The 16,722-nt window shown below is 42.8% G+C and overlaps 1 protein-coding gene across 7 annotated transcripts in view; it reads right to left on the minus strand.

Moving 5' to 3' along the window:
- The window catches only part of ARMC9 (armadillo repeat containing 9), a 150,329-nt gene that overhangs the window by 74,083 nt on the left and 59,524 nt on the right, over window positions 1-16,722 (minus strand). For all 7 annotated transcript variants that reach the window (XM_026006266.2, XM_026006269.2, XM_072719182.1 and 4 more), the window contains 6 exons: window positions 14,311-14,401; window positions 12,538-12,661; window positions 9,463-9,602; window positions 7,754-7,830; window positions 5,026-5,100; window positions 948-1,038 (listed from right to left, as the gene is read on the minus strand). In XM_026006266.2, the coding sequence (XP_025862051.2) occupies window positions 948-1,038; window positions 5,026-5,100; window positions 7,754-7,830; window positions 9,463-9,602; window positions 12,538-12,661; window positions 14,311-14,401 (598 nt within the window). The remainder of the gene's footprint in view (window positions 1-947; window positions 1,039-5,025; window positions 5,101-7,753; window positions 7,831-9,462; window positions 9,603-12,537; window positions 12,662-14,310; window positions 14,402-16,722) is intronic.

Genomic DNA, 16,722 nt, shown 5'->3' on the forward strand with positions numbered 1-16,722 from the left:
TATCTGGGAGTTTTAAACACTATTCACACCTGGAGTTCCCCCAGAGAATCCAGTTTTACTAGCATGGGGTGCTGCCCTGGGGATTTAAAAATCTCCTCAGGTGACTGCTACATGTGGCTCAGGCTTCTTTGAGTGAATGGCTTCTGGCCACTACCTATTTCTTGGCCTTGCTTAAGCTGCTGACTTGGGAGTAGAGATCAGGAGATTCATTTTTCACCTTTGCTCATGTGCTGAGTGGGACCTGTGCACCTGGACTTATAGTGATGTGGACTGCAGAGTGTCGAGAAAGGGCATGTAGAAAGACAGAAGTGACAACCTTAGCCCTGGATGCTGGCAGTGCTCATGCCTCTGACATGTGTATAAATCAGGACCAAGATGTCAGGAGTCCACAGAAGAGCCAGAGCTCCCCATCCATCCTGGTCCCATCCAAGGTTTCCTGCACCTTCTTTTCCTGCTTACTATGGGATGTAGATTACCAATGTGATGGACAAAGCCAGAGAGAAAGAGGATCATATTCTCCTGTGGAGCCAGTAGGCAATATAAATTTTTCTTGAAGGAATGAACACATGCAGGAGAATGATGTTTTATGTAGTGGTACTAGGGAGACTGGCATTTGTTTTCCTTATCCGACCCTAGGACCCCAGGGAAGCCTTATGAGGTGAAAGAATTAGGAGGGGAAGGCCCACATAAAGAGAATATAAGGTTAGAGCAGGGTGTTTGTGATTGCTTTTGAATTATTTTTGTTGACTATAAGCCTAACGTGTGATGAGAGATAGCTGGTCTTGGGACAGACTGGTCTTGACTACTTGGTCAAACTTTGGTTGGTGGGTTCACTTGGATCTCCCGCCTCCCTTAAAACCTCTTGAATGAATTCCAAGGCATGACAAGCCCATGTATCTTTCTGGCACATGTGAAAGATGCAAAAGATAGATTATAGATGAACGAACCTGAATTAAGTTGCTTGATGATAAATTCAATCTGGCGGACCATTTCAGCATTGCCTTCTTTGATGAAGCAGCGAAGGATGTCCTCCATTCCCTAGGGGCATTGGAAAGAGTAAAAGTCAATATTTCAGGGTTATTTTGTTTGTTTGTTTACAAGAGAAATTAGTTTCCAGTGGAATACTTTCACTGAAAGAACACAAAAAAACCTTTTTTTGGGGGGGTGGGGTATACACAATAAAAATTCCTCTGCTCAGTTCTAAATATTTTTTTAAATTTATTTATTTATTTATTCATTCATGAGTGAGTGAGTGAATGAATGAATGAAAGAAAGAGAGAGAGAGGCAGAGACACAGGCAGAGGGGGAAGCAGGCTCCCTGTGGGGAGCCCAATGTGGGACTTGATCCCGGGACCCCAGGATCATGACCTGAGTCAAAGGCAGATAGATGCTCAACCACTGCACCACCCAGGCATCCCAAGTACTACATATTCTGTTTGTTCTTTTTACAATTCACAGTTAAATTATTTTACTCTTGGTTGAGTATCTGACCTAATTATAAAACATTTAGCAAACAAAAAAACCTATTGTACAGAGAACTGGGAATTGCCAGAGGGTGGTGGAGGGGGGATGGGTGAAATAGGTGAAGGGAAATGAAGGGGCATGAACTTCCAGTTAGAAAATAAATAAGCAGCATGGAGATAAAAAGTACAGCCTTGGGAATATAGTCAATAATGCTGTGATAATGTTGTATGGTGACAGATGGTGACTGTACTTATCTTGATGAGCACTGGCTCCTGTACAGATTTGCTGAATCACTATATTGTACATCTGAAACTAACACAACACTGTATGTCAACTACACTCTGATAATAAGTGAAAAAGAAACTATTGTAAAATTTTACTCCATACGTAAGTATTCCCTTCAGTTTGGGCAGTATGTTGTTTTGGGAGGTGACTTCTTTCTTTTGATTTCTTTATACTCTTCCTTCCGGATTTAAGCACAAAATGAAGAGTGAAACCATATCTGTAGAGAAGTTAGTAAGTGGAACCTCTTTTTAAACAGCTATCATTCTTTTTCTATCAAAAGAATTACAAAGTTACTACACTGTGCATTATTTATTTTGTTACAAACAACTAGCATCAGAACTTTCAGTACTGACTAACAGAAGGACAAGGAAATGGAGAGGTAAGATACCGACTCAAGCACAGATGTCTGTTTCCCCTCTTCCCTCTTTGCGGGAGAGAGATGTGGATGAGCATGGATGGCAGGAGCTGATGAGGCTTCTTGCCACCACAATGAATCCAAAACAGAGGAAGCAGAGAGAAATGGATCTAGTGATGTGAACCCTGATGGAGCTCTGCCTGAATCTTATGCCTGAACTTTTCAGTGGAGTGAGCCAATATTTCCCTTTTAATGTAGGCTTGTTTGGAATCAATAGCTGAATCTGAATCAAAGACAGGCCAAGTGCAGTTTTGAACATGGTGAATTCCTATCGTCTAGAACAGAGCATTACCTCCTAGAGGGTTAAGTTTGGATTGCATCCGAGCTCCCTCAGGAAACTGTGTGACCTTGGTCAAACTGCTTAGTTCCTCCCAGCCTGTGACTTCAACTCTAAAATAAAGATGGCAACTCGAGTTAACAGGAAATTTTTAAAAGATAAAGAATGTAAATTGGGTACCGGTTATGTTGATGCATGTTTGTTAGATGCACTGAATTGTATACGTAAGGCCTGTGCATTTCACTGCTCATAAATTATACCTAAAAAAGTCATATCTAGTCTAGCTGCTGGCACATAACACATGCTCAATAAATGGTTAAGATTGTGCTTGCTATTCTCAGAAGAATTTGGTGGCTCAGAAGAGATCTGGTAGCTGAAGCCAAGGGAGTAAACAATATTCAGAAGAGTGAGAGGCTTAGGACGGCATATTGGAGAACAGGAGCATTAACTGATAGGCAGAGCTAGGTAAGCGCACAGAGAACCTGAAGGGCAGCTCTGGATGGTCCTCGGATCAAGGAAGAGGGTGCCAAGAGGGCCGCAGTCTGCTCTAGCTCAGGGCAGAGTGTTTGGCTGGGGTTTAAATTTTTAAGAAAGAGCTTTGTGGCCGACAACTGCTCCAGCCCTAGATGCAGGAGGCTTTGGAGGAGGCCTGAGGGCAGCCCTACTGACCGAACTGCTCCCCTGCCCCAGACCTTGGCAGTCTCTTCAAGTTCAAATGAGGCTCAGTGCACTCATTTATTATTTCCTCCACTTTGGGAACTATTATTTAAGACCACCACAATAGCATTCGGTACTGATATATGTATGTATTTTTGTCATCTTCCACAAGCACACCAATGTTTCACACAGTTGCAAACACAGAGTTCTTATTATGCCATATTCTCCTTTCCTTGAACTCCAGGTACGTAAGTGTGAGACCTCTGGGTATCGTTCCCCCAGGTCTCTGAGGCACGGTCCCTTTCCTCCATATTTTTTCTCTATGGCCTGGATGATCTCTAAGGGTCACACTCTCACATCCTACAACTGTGAGTCTTTCCTCCCCACCCATGCTCTGTCCCTTTACTGCTGTTCCCTCCTCTCTTTTCCGCCCGTTGCCCTGGGTGTCCTTCCTCCATGCTGCCTTTCATGCTACTTGATCCATACCACCTCTGCTCATTCTTTCTCTTCAGCCTACATGTCTTTTTCCTTGTTTCTGCTTTGGTTGACAATTCCTCTCACTGGAATGACCATAATGCAGAGGTTAATCAAGTTTAGTTCCTTGGCATTCTGTATTAAAATAGCAGATTTTATTTTATTTTTTAAAGAAATAGGCAATTAAGTTCCATTGTTTACTATGACCACACAGAGGGGCTCCTAATTAAGTTTTTATCTCTGGCATAACTGCTGATACAATTTTAGATGATTAATAGGAGATTTAGCAATTCTTTTAAGGAAGCAAAATTAAGTGGAGAAACATGTTTCATTGGTCTCAAACTGAACTTGGCCAGTTTTTGACTGGAAATATTTAATCTCTTCATCATAGCATTTAATATGTACACTGTTAACCTAGTTTCATGTTACAGGAAAAAGGACAAAACTTCAGTGCTTTTGCTGATTAGATCTAGAAACACTTGTCTCAAAAGATGCTAATCACCTGGAGCTTGTTTTACACTCCCAATACAAACACTAAACACATTAAATATTGCATTTACTCTTTGCCAGCCAAACCAGGTACCAGTTTTGTCATCTTTAGGAGGGATTCTGCCTCCTTTGGCTGCTGAGCACCTGCAGGCTGTGTCTGGTCTGCATCAGTTCTCACTGTACCACAGGCCCTCTGGGAATCCTGGGAGTGCATTTCAGTGGTGGCTTTTTCCATTTCGCCATTTAAGCTCCCTCTACTATGAAATCCATAGGCTTTCCCAAAAGCTTCCAAATTAAAATAAGCCATTAAAAAAAATGTCTCTAGGGGATCCCTGGGTGTCTCAGTGGTTTAGCTTCTGCCTTTGGCCCAGGGCATGATCCTGGAGTCCCGGTATGGAGTTCCACATTGGGCTCCCTGCATGGAGCCTGCTCCTCCCTCTGCCTGTGTCTCTGCCTCTCTCTGTCTCTGTCTCTCATAAATAAATAAAATCTTAAAAAATATTTCTAACTTTCTAAAAATAAGCCTGCTGGGAACTTTCTAACATTAGTTTTTTTCTTTTTGTTGTTAGAGAGAGAGACAGCATGAGCGAAGGGGAGAGGGGAGAGAGAATCCCCACACCCAGAGTGGAGCCCAATGTGGAGCTCAGTCTCACAACCCTGAGATCATGACCTGAGCCGACATCAAGAGTCAGATGCTCAACTGCCTGAGCCACTCGGGTATCCCTCTAACACTGAAGTTCTTAAGATTTAGGAGTTAGGGATCCTTTGAGAATCTGATAAAAGCTACAGATTCTCTCCCCAGAAAAATGCAAATGTGTGCTTGGCATACAATTTCAGGGAGTTCACATGTGCAAGCCATGGAGCCCAAGGTGCACAGAGCATAGTCTGAGAACTCCTTGCTCTAATAGCTTCTGAACCGTGGCACTGATGGAAGCTTATAAATTTCTCAAGCACATTTTCTTACCATTGCTCTTGCTTCCTCACGAATGGATGGAATAGAGAGGATGCTGTACAGAGCTCCATTCACATACGGCTGTATCTTTAAGGGGAGAAAGAACAGTCATGTGCAAGTTCTCAAATACTGTACAACTCAACGATCAAACACCCTACTCAAGAATAACCTGGCATAGAGGAGAGTGAGTGCCATCTTCCTGAGCTCCAGGATGCGTGTGACAGATATCTCCATTCACATGTCCTAGTGACAGCTATAACTAAGAGTTCAAAGCCAAATTCATTATTGGCTCCTAAAGCTCACTCCTGTGTTTCACTGCTTAACTAATATCATGCTGATCATCAGACTAGAACCACTGGAGTCGTTATTGAATGCTCTTGCTTTTGCTTTCTAGTGATGAGCTGCTAAGCTGCTTTTGATAGGAACTCTTCTTTCCCACACACACCGTCACTGTCCTTGTTCAGATATGGTCTGTGACCTGGGTGACACTGAATCTCCAAAAGGGTCTCTGTCTTTGATGTTCACTCTTTAGTTCAATAATCATATCATTGCCAAAATTCTGCAACATGGGCCAAATCATCCCTCTTCCTACCTTGGAAATCTTCTCTAGAGTCTACCTGGAAAGTCCTAACTCCTTGGAACAGCACACATGGCCCTTCAAGGTTTGGCCTCACTATCATGTCCCCCTGCTCCTTCCTGCCTGCCACCATGTAGGCTACACTGTACAGATCAATCCCACAGTACTTATGGGGCCCCTTGTCACACACCACACTCTGCTCTGCTCCCTGTATATCCCTCCACTACCACATTGGATTCAGTATATATTTTTTATTTATACTTAAGTCTCCCCTGTTGTGAGCTCTTCAAGAACTGGGCCCATGTTTTATGTACATAGGTAACCCCAACATCAAGCCACCCAGGACATGGTATATGGCAGGTACTTGATAAATGAGAGCTCCCTTTGGAGCACACTTTATGCTCCACTTTCCATGGCAATGGAGGAGAGACCATTCCCACCGTTCTTTCCCAGCACTGGACTTTATTACCCTTTAATTTTTGCCAATCTGATGGGTAAAGAAAAAGTCATCTTATTGTTGTTCTTACTTTAATTTTCTGGACTACTGGCAAAACTAAACATCTTGCCTTTGTCTACAGGTCATCAGGATTTACTGTTCTGTAAACTGCCCACGTGTACTTTATCCTTTTCTTCTTTCACTTATTAATTAATAGGAGCTCTTCATATATAAAGAGTATTACACCTTTATCCTGTGATGCAAATTTTTTCTCAGGGTATCATTTGTCCACTGACTCTTATTCCTCTTTCTACATAAAAAGAAATTTAATGTTCACAGAGTCAAATATGTGCATCTTTCCGTTTATGGCTCCTGGGTTTCATCCTTCAAGATCATGATTATCTCACACAAGACTGATGTATGTAGCATTTATTTATGTAGTGAATGCATTTCTAGGTTCTAACATGTGTACAGGTAGATTTTCTAGCTCACCTTCAAGGCAAATATATTTGTAACAATTATAACAAGATTTAAGTCCTCTGGTCTAGTCTGTAACATACTGGTTCCAACACTTGAAACCAACATTTACTATTAGAGACAGAATATATTTCCCACAGGCTTCAACTGCCTTAATTGAATAAAATGGAGAACAGAGTCTAGAAGAAGTTAAGAGCTCTTGATTTTAAAATATAAAAAGCATGGCACACACTGTACTAACCACCAACTCTTCACTTGCTGAAGCAGCCCGGGGCACTCAGCTGGTGGGGCCAGAGGGATGGAAGATGTGAGAGAAATGAACAGAAGGGGAGCTGCTTGAAATGGGACCGGATGCAGGAATACTAAGTGCCTCAATCTGACCCAGCAGTACTCAGTGCTGTCCTGCTAAGATACCCCTGCACCTGATCTGGCTAACGAGATCAGGTTTTGGTTGGGGCTTTGGCTTCAGGTGCAAAGTGATGCCATGGTTTCTGTGTAAGCATCTGTAGAAAACCGGTGAAAGGATACACTGTTTAGAAGTTTCTGTTAGTTTATCAAGACCTCTACTTTATTTTAAAAGGGCTTACAGCCCAAAGGTTAGATGACAGAAAATCACACCAGTGTTGGGGAGGCCATGGAGGAGAGTAGGAGCGGGTACAGCCATGCTGTAGGACAGAGTGGCAGGACTCCGACCTGAGACTGAAACACGGGGTGAGCCAGCAGTGACGAGTATGTCTGTACCCCAGGGACCATTAGGGGGCCAGTATGGTGGTGTCCTGAGGCCTGCTGTGGCGACTGAGAGCTGGAGGCACTGAGGTGGACAGGCCTGGGGATCTGGGTGGGAGGGCTGCAAACATGGGCTGTTCTGCAGTAGCGAGAGTTAAGGAATGAGATGTATACAAAGCAACACAGAAAAGTTCTAAAAGGATAGTGAAAAGGCAAGAAAAGAATAAGATCTAGAGTGCAATACAATTTACACAATTATACATTTATACATGCAACACAAAATGTTAACTAAATTTTCAGGCCACGTACCACCATGGTGAGAGTGGACGTGGGGAAAGAATGAAGAAGGGTGGGTGACAGGAGGAGAAGGCCTGGGAGGGAGCTGGCACAGACCCGTGGAGGCAGGGCAGTAGGAAATGAGGAGTCGGGGATCAACTCCAGCTTCCCAGTTCCAGTATTTGGAGGAATGAACTTCACTCACAAGCCCTCCCCCAAGCCCAAGGCTAGCAGCGCTGGCCCAGTACCTCATGGTTCTCATGGCCAAGTAGGTCCGAAAGAACTTTCAACACCAGGCCTGCCACCTTGGCACACATGTTCTTCCCTTGAGAAAAAACAACGAAACAAAATGTGACATGTTTAAACTCTGAAGCACACAGTTTCAAGTCGGGCAGACCTGAATGCAAATCTTGGCTCCTCTGCTTATGAACTGCATGACCCTGGGTGAGTCACTTAACCAATCTGGGCCCCAGTTTCCTCCTCCTGGGGTTCCTTAAGGACTATTAATACCTATTTCAAAAGGTGATGCAGAATGAAGTAACTCAGTATAGGTTGTGCACTCCAGGTACTCAGTAAATGATGGTGCAGAGAACAGAGAGCTATTCATGACAGCAAAAACACAATAGATTAGAGAGCTATGTTCTGCCTCCCAGGTGTGCAGACCATCATCATTAAAATCATACAGATGTTTCGCCAATCCAAACATCATAACAATCACAGCAAATAAATTGATGATATTAAAAAAAAGCTGATTAGAATCTGATAAATGTTTTAAAGTTAGGATATTTGCTTTGCATATGCTATTTTTTAAGAGAAGACTAGAATCACATTTGCTCAGTAAACAGCACATGAGTGGTTCAGATTACAAAGCATCCAAGGGCAAAAAAGCTTCTAACATATACCCCTGAGCTATTTATTCATATAACCTTCTCCCAAAACTGGGGCTGCTCAGACTGGTATCAGCCACAGGCTGCACTTGGCACCTCTTCTAAAGACACTTCTTGGGCAGCCCTGGTGGCTCAAGGAGTTTAGCGCCACCTTTGGCCCAGGGCCTGATCCTAGAGACCCGGGATCGAGTCCCACGTCAGGCTCCTTGCATGGCGCCTGCTTCTCCCTCTGCCTGTGTCTCTGCTTCTCTCTCTCCTCTCTGTGTATTCTCAGAAATAAATAAATAAATAATCTTAAAAAAATAAATAAAATAAAGACACTTCTTCCAGTCTAGGTAACAGATCAATTAAATGGGATGAAATCTGTAGAAAAGCTGCTATCACTACCTTTATTGATCAAATGAGATGTGCACAAGAGTATCTCATCTCCAGGGAGTGAAGTGGGAGAGACTGCTGTGGTTAGGAGAAGGGAGCACAGTCTAACATCTTTGCTCTGCCACCAACTTACTTATCCTTGTAGAATTTTGGAAACATATTTCTCTGTCTTTGGACAGAATGGATCATAATTCTTCCTAACTTCGAAGATGAAGATGAAGAAAAATGTAAACTGTTTTAATTTCCTCTTAATTCAGACACTGCATACATATAAAATGCTCTTTCCAAGGCCAGAATGGTATCTGGCTTCAGGGATTCAACAACTGTATTACTAGTTGGAAATGTTTTACACTCTACTTCTGTTTCAGTTTTCTTTCTTTCTTTTTTTTTTTTGTTAAAGATTTTATTTATTTATTCATAGAGACACAGAGAGAGAGAGAGAGAGGCAGAGAGAGAAGCAGGCTCCACACAGGGAGCCCGACGTGGGACTCGATTCCAGGTCTCCAGGACCACACCCCGGGCTGCAGGCAGCACCAAACCGCTGTGCCACCGGGGCTGCCCCTGTTTCAGTTTTCTATGAGAAAGACTAAAGGCAAACCATGTCAGGCTGGGTGGTCATCAAGGCTTGAGGACCAGGCTTTCTTCCCCTGCCCCACACCAAAGCCTGAGGGCACGGGGACAGGGGATTCTGAGACCTGCGCTCCTGAGGCAGAGGTTCATGAGCAAAGCCACCGAGTACTCCAGCGTATAGTCTGACAGGCAGTCAGGTTCCTTCAGAATATCAATCAGCCAGAAGATGAGGCCATCTCGAATCATTGCCGTCTGCAGCGGGCGCCTAGGAGGCAAAAGCCTACAGGTTAACAAATCTGGCAAGAAACCTTCCCTGTAAGAGTACATGGTGATGTGCATGCTGATCAGAAAAGACAAATTGATAGGGTGCTTGGGTGGCTCAGTCGGATGAGCATACAACTCTTGGATTTAGGCTTAGACCATGATCTCAGGGTCCTGGGATCGAGCACCCCCATCGGGCTCTGTGCTCAGTGGGGAGTCTGCTTGAGGACTCTCTCCCTCTCCTTCTGCTCTCTCTCAAATAAATAAATAAATCTTAAGAAAAAAAGACAAGACAAACTGCAGAAGGTATAGACTCTGAAGAATATTTTGTTGTTAGACTCACACAATTGAAATAACAAATTCTTTACCTTTTGCGGGTATCCCTAAGGATTTAGAGGGAGATAAGGCAGTCAGGAGGCCTTCTACTTTGAAAGTTTCTTTTTCAATATTTAAAGTTAGCAGAGAATTACTTCAAATATTTAATAAATATTTACTGATAGCTTTTGGTTCACTTCACCCAGGAGATAGCCATAGAAATCGTTCATCGACAAATAGATTTTTAGTAAACTCTAGTCTGGCTAGGCACTTTTGAGCTGTGTAAAAACGAAGAAAAGCCAAAAACCAGCTCAATTTCATTTTGATTCAGGTCTCTGTAAAGTACGAATAGTTCAATGATGTGGGCAATACAATTTACACAGAATTATATTCCATCAAAGTCCAGGTATAATTCTTACAAAATCTAACACTCATCAAAATGTGTTATGGTGAATGTCTTCATGCCAGCTTTAAGAATTGATGAGATTAGGAGGATTTGGGTGGCTCAGTTCAGTGCAGTGTCTGACTCTTGATTTCAGCTCAGGTCGTGATCTCGGGATTGTGAGATCAAGCCTCATGTCTGGCTCTACACACAGCGTGGAGTCTATTTAAGATTCTCTCTCCTTCTCTATCTGCTCCTCCCTGCCCTGCAAGAATTGATAAGATTAGGCATGATGATATCACCAGAGAAGAATTCTTTGAACATCAAAAGACCATGGGGGAACCATCACTCACATCTCCTAATCAACAGGTTATGGTAGGACTCCCACCCAGAACAGTATCTGTTTATGCTATATATATATATATATATATATATATATATATATATATATATGTTTTAAGATTTTATATTTTTAAGTAATCTCTACACACATCATGGGGCTCAGACTCACACAACCTGAGATCAAGAATCATATGCTCCACCCACCAAGCCAGCCAAGTGCTAGTTTGTGCTTTTCTGAAACACCACACTCACCTCATCAGTTAAATTTACTAAATACAATGAAGGCTACATTCTCTTGGTAATCCTAACTATTTTCTACATTCATTGCACAGACCCTAGCAAATGGTGAAAACATTAAGCATATTTCCAGAACAGAATAGCTTATTACTATTTGAAGCACAGAAAAAACTGGCAGTAAATATCTGTATTACCAGGAGGAAGCATGTCTTCATTATATCTTACTATAGTTACCAAGTTTCCAAAAATTTTCCAAATATGGTCAACATCAAGGTAAATTATAAACAGAAACCAAGTGTTCATATGATCTGAGGAAAAATAACTCTGGAATTTACTATTTACAGTTCACATAGTTAGAACAAGAACTTTTCATTGGCAGGGACTCAGCAAAAAACAGGAAACAAACACCTACCACTTTCCTTCACTAAAAGTGCACATTTAGAGTAAGTCACTTTGCAGGCTTTGGGTTATCGAGAGTCAATCGAATGTTAACCACATTGGACAGGAAGAAAAGTATGTCCAGAAGAGGACTGATGGTCAGAAAAAGCTGAGGACTCAAGGTACTAGAATTCTTAGTAAGGCAAAGAGAAAGTGAGGTGCTCCAGAAGGAACCCACATGCTGGAAGAATGTCATATGACTCAGCTATTCTACTCCTAGACACGGACCGACTCCAGGTCCACACAAAGACTTGTAGGCAAATGTTCAGAACACAATTATCTGTGACAGCCCCAAAGTAGAAACAATCCAGATGTCCATCAACTGATGAACAGATAAACCAAACATGGTCTATCCATAGAACGGTGCATTCTTCAGCATTACGAAGGAACAAAGTCCTGACACAGGCTACAACTTGAATGAACCTCAGAAACACTATGCTGGGCGAGAGAAGCCAGTCACAACAGAACACATATTATATGATTGCATTTATCTAAAAATGTCCATTTATCTAAAAATGTCCACACTACGAAAAGCAAATCCGTGGTTACTTGGGACTGGAATGAGGACAGGAAATGGGCATGAGGCTTCTTTGTGTGGGGATGGAAATGTTCTAAAATTAGCTTGTGGTGATGGTTGTACAACTCTGTAAATCTACTAAAAAAATCACTGAACGGCACACTTAAAAGGGGTGCATTTTGTGCTATGAGCATACACTTCAATAAAGCTATTAATGAAAACAAAGCTCTAGGTGGATACAAGATCCAAGTCCTGACATGGTCCAGATGGAGACCACGAACCACAGGGTGGACAAAGAAGCAGGAGTCCCCCACCCTGTTTTCCACAGAGCTACCCACCACACCCACTGTGGCCATTTATTTACAGGCAGTGAGCCAATTGCAGGCAGTGAGCTCTATCAGGTTTTATTCATGCGCTCGTCTCTATACCATGCACGTGGCCTGAAACACAATCCAGCTTCTGGCCAGCACCAGCTATGTTCATGAGAAGACCATGACAGAGCTTCCTCCTTCCGCAGCAGCTGGAGCAGGAGGGTGTTGAGGATTCAAGATAAGCTTTCTAGTTCTATCTTGGAAAATCACCTAACCTCTCCAAAACATTAACAGAAAATGTCATCTGGATCTTGGACTGCCACAGGGACTAAGCGGTTCTCACAGAAGCCCTATTTGGTTTCACAGGAGCCACTGTGACCTCCTGCCTGGTCAGCACCTGAGGCTGAACTTCTGCAAGGCCCCGAGAACGTTCTCACGGGTGACGATGTCCTCATCCTCCTCCTTCAGCCTTTCCTCCAGCATCCGCAGCACCTTTGTGCTCTGGGCCAGGTAGAGGCGACCTAGTAATATAACCAGAGATGCACAAGTGAAAGAATTTATCTTGTTAAGTGTATGTTCCAAAACCACTTTCTTTTTTTTTTTAATATTTTATTTATTTAATCATGAGAGACACAGAGAGAGAGAGAGAGAGAGAGGCAGAGACACAGGCAGAGGGAGAAGCAGGCTCCATGCAAGGAGCCCGACGTGGGACTCAATCCCGGGTCTCCAGAATCACGCCCTGGGCTGAAGGCAGCGCTAAACCGCTGAGCCACCCGGTCTGCCCAAAACCATTTTCTAGGAAAACTGTGCATGTAACACATGTAGAGCTTGGGTAATTTTAGGTTCTAAAAAACTTAAAACATATTTCTTCTGCAAAGTTGGTTTTATTCAATCAACTATCTAATGAAGAGAAAACCACTCTACTTATAATAAAAACATAATTCATCATGGGGCACCGGGGTGGTTCAGCTGGTTACGTCTCTGGCTCTTGATTTCAGTGCAGGTCATGATCTCAAAGTTGTGAGATCGAGCCCAGAGTTGGGCCCTGCACTTAGGAGAGAGTCTGCTTCTCTCTCTCTCTCGCCCTATGCCCCATCCCTGCTCACATATATACACACTCGCTCTAAAATAAATAAATAAACAAAAAATATTTAAACTAATTCATCACTATGCTTTTGTGGGGAGCCTTGTCAGATCTACCAGGAGAAAGAGAATAAGGAATCTCTAATGTTTTGGGTCCCTTAGTCTTTATAATAGAGGCAGCCAAGCAGTAGTACTTTCTGGCCACACTCCTTGCTCCTTCTAGACACACCCTGTGGCTTGGAGGAGTTGGGAACCATAGCTGCGACCCTACAAGAAGCCCTGAGTTATCACTAGCCTGTTGTGGACGTGTGTCTTGATAATGTTAATGCATGCACCCTCACTCATAATAAATGTCTGCTAAATGGATGGAAGAATAAGCACATGAATGAGTGAACCAACTTTTGGAGTATCGTATATTCATAATTTGAAAACTCCCTTTATTTACATTTAAAAAGCTGAAACAAAGTAGAACTTATAGAAGATAATGATACTCCATAAAATCATTTTGAATTCAGCTTTGATATGTATTATCTTTGGAATTCAGATCTTCTTGGTTATCTACTTTTTTTTTTGTTTGAGATTTTATTTTTAAGTAATTTCTATACCCACTGTGGGGCTTAAACTCACAATCCCAAGAGATCAAGAGTCACACATTCCACCGACCTGGCCAGCCAAGTGTCCCAAGAGGTTGTACTCTTTTGAAGGAAATGGTGCAGTGCTTTGGGGACCAGCTTTGATTATTTCACTAACCTTATCTTGCCTTAAGCCAAAAATTATAGAAAATGCATCACCTGTTATATACTTGAAAACAAGCTAACTAGTACTGTTAACAAAACCAGAAAGCTTTAAAATAAAATAAGAAGGCTTATGGAATAAACTCTAAAACCATCAAAATTTGCTCTGACATAAACTAAGCAGTATGACAACAACCAATTTGCAAAAGACCCCTTCGATGCACTGCTCAGGGATCTCTTGAGGAAATATACAGTGTCTTTAAGAAACCTGAAGAAGAATGTCTGCTTTCAGAGGAACAAAATGCCTTAAATAAGACCTAGCTGTTCTCTTTGAAGAAAAGCTAATGATTTACCTCCTGCCAGGGATGCAAAAGCATTGATGAGCCGGGCCATGTACTGCCGTACTACCTCGCTCTTTGAATGCAGCAGCTGGAGCACAGTCCTCTGGGGAGACACATCCAAAGAGGAAAATGATGAGGTTAAAGAAAACAGCCAAACATATATCTCCTCTATGGGTCTGCTGTTCCCTGCCTCTGTGCGAATTTATTAGAGGTGAAATAAACAGACTAAAGTCAACACTTCATTTGGAAGTCTCAATTTCCAACGGATTTTTTATGAGAGTTAACAAAAATCAGTTATTCAGACTTCTAAACTGAAAGACTGAATTATACTGAGCACCTAGCCAGTGGCTGGCACAAGGGAGGCAATGCTGTTTGCTATTATTGTTGCGCATGTTTTTCCAGATTAATGATAGGTCCAATAGACGCATCTAATTTTGCTCCCTGCAAACCACAGTAAAACTACAGTGAATGGATTTTTTTAAAAAAAGATTTAAATTCTGAAGGACAGAAAGACAGCAGAAGAAATGTAACAACATAATTTTGGAATCAGGAATATAGGGTGGTAAAAGACTTAGCAGAACCAAGAATGCCAAGTCTCGAAGGCAGCAACAGGCAATGAGGAATTACCCAATTTGCGGCACTTAATCCTCAAAAGGAAAAAAAAAATAAAGAATGAATACAAGCTGTTAAAGCAGCAGCTGGATTCCACTCTTGTTGTTCCTCCACAACTGTCCTCCTGCGTATTCCCACCATCGGTCTGGGGGTGTTTCCTTGCGAGGGTAACACAAAAGGTCTCTGGATGTGTTAGTAGTTGGACAGGTAGGTGGTCAGGGCCAGGGTCCCCAACAAGAAAATATGGAAGCAGGATGGCTAAAACAGCACTAACATCCTGTTTTACAGCTTAGATAGGACCACACTTGCATTCTGTTTTGCAGCCTTTGCAAAAATGACTTCTGCAAAATGTCCTAAAATAAGACGATTAACCACAAACCATTTGTCTCTATCCTGGGCAAGGGGCAGCGAAGACATAAGCCCCCAAGTGTCAGCAAAAAAAAAGACCATCAGCACAGAGGCATTAACCCTAATAGGCAGACAGATACATGATCAAAGCTCTGACTGGTGTGACTCAGCACACCCTGATTGCTTAAGAGAGTTCTGTAAAAGAGCTCATAAAATCCTTTAAATTTAGAAACTCTGGGGGCAACCCACTTGGGCCCTCCTCCCCTCTCTGGGAGGTTTATACTCCTGCTCAATAGACTTTGCTGCCCACTACTCTTGGTCTGATCTACCTCTCCATTCTTTGAAGTGGCGTGACCAAGAACTACGGGCGCTAAGGGGACACAGATCCTGTAACAGAGGGGATACCTGGCACAAGTGAGCAGGGCTTCCACGCCCAAATGGGGAAAGGGAGCAGTGCCTGAAGGTAGAATGAACGCTGCACAGAGAGTACCCCTTCCTCTTCTCCTACTTGGCTCCCAGATCCTCATCCTCTAGGGAGGAGATAAGACTCTTCTCAAAGGAAAATGACCAACCCAAGAGAAAAGAACCAGAGTCCTCTACATCAGAGGTTCCTAATAAAGAGCCTACTTGGATCACCCTCAGTGGAGCTCTGCGTGGACAGGCCCTACCCTCATACTCAGAATTTCTAACTAGCTTTCATTCCCGCCCCCTTAGAACATTATGAGATAACCATGGTCTACCGGAAACCTGAGGCAAGTTCCCAATATGGGAGATAAGTTCAAAACAAATGTGGGGGAGGGAGGGCAACCTGAAGGAAACGGGCCTGTGCAGGGAGAAGAAGACCAGAGATAAGCAAAAACATGTCATTCATAGCAGCTCAGAGACTCAAGAGGCTGTACTGTATCCATGAAATACCAGGTTACCATAAAAAGGGGGAGTGAAAAACTGGACAGGAAGGTTGGAAAATAAAGATAAGGAGATCTCCCAGAAAGTAGAGCAAGAAGAAAAATATGGAAAATATGAGAGAAAAGACAGAATTGGAGAACCAGTTCAAGATGTCTGACATTCAGAGAGAAACGAGAATACAGAGAGGAAATTATCAACAAAATAAAATCAAGGAAAGTTCCCAGAACTGCACTTGTCAGACGGAAAGGGCTCACAATGCACTCAAAATGGTGAATCAAGGGGCACCCAGGTGGATCAGTGGGTTAGGAGCCTGCCCTCAGCTCATGTCATGATTTCGAGGTCCTGGGATGGAGCTCCAAAGTCAGGCTGTCTGCTCAGTGGGGAGTCAGCTTCTCTCTCTCCCTCTCCCCCTCCCCCTGCTTGTGCATGCTCTTTCTCTCAAATAAATAAATAAAATATTAAAAAGAAAAGAAAAGACTCAACAGGCTTCTAGGGAGAGAACACCAGGCCATATACAAAAGATCAGGAATTAGAATGGGTTTGGACTTCTCAACAGCA

The sequence above is a fragment of the Vulpes vulpes genome, chromosome 9 (assembly GCF_048418805.1).
Source record: "Vulpes vulpes isolate BD-2025 chromosome 9, VulVul3, whole genome shotgun sequence".
Classification (NCBI taxonomy): domain Eukaryota; kingdom Metazoa; phylum Chordata; class Mammalia; order Carnivora; family Canidae; genus Vulpes; species Vulpes vulpes.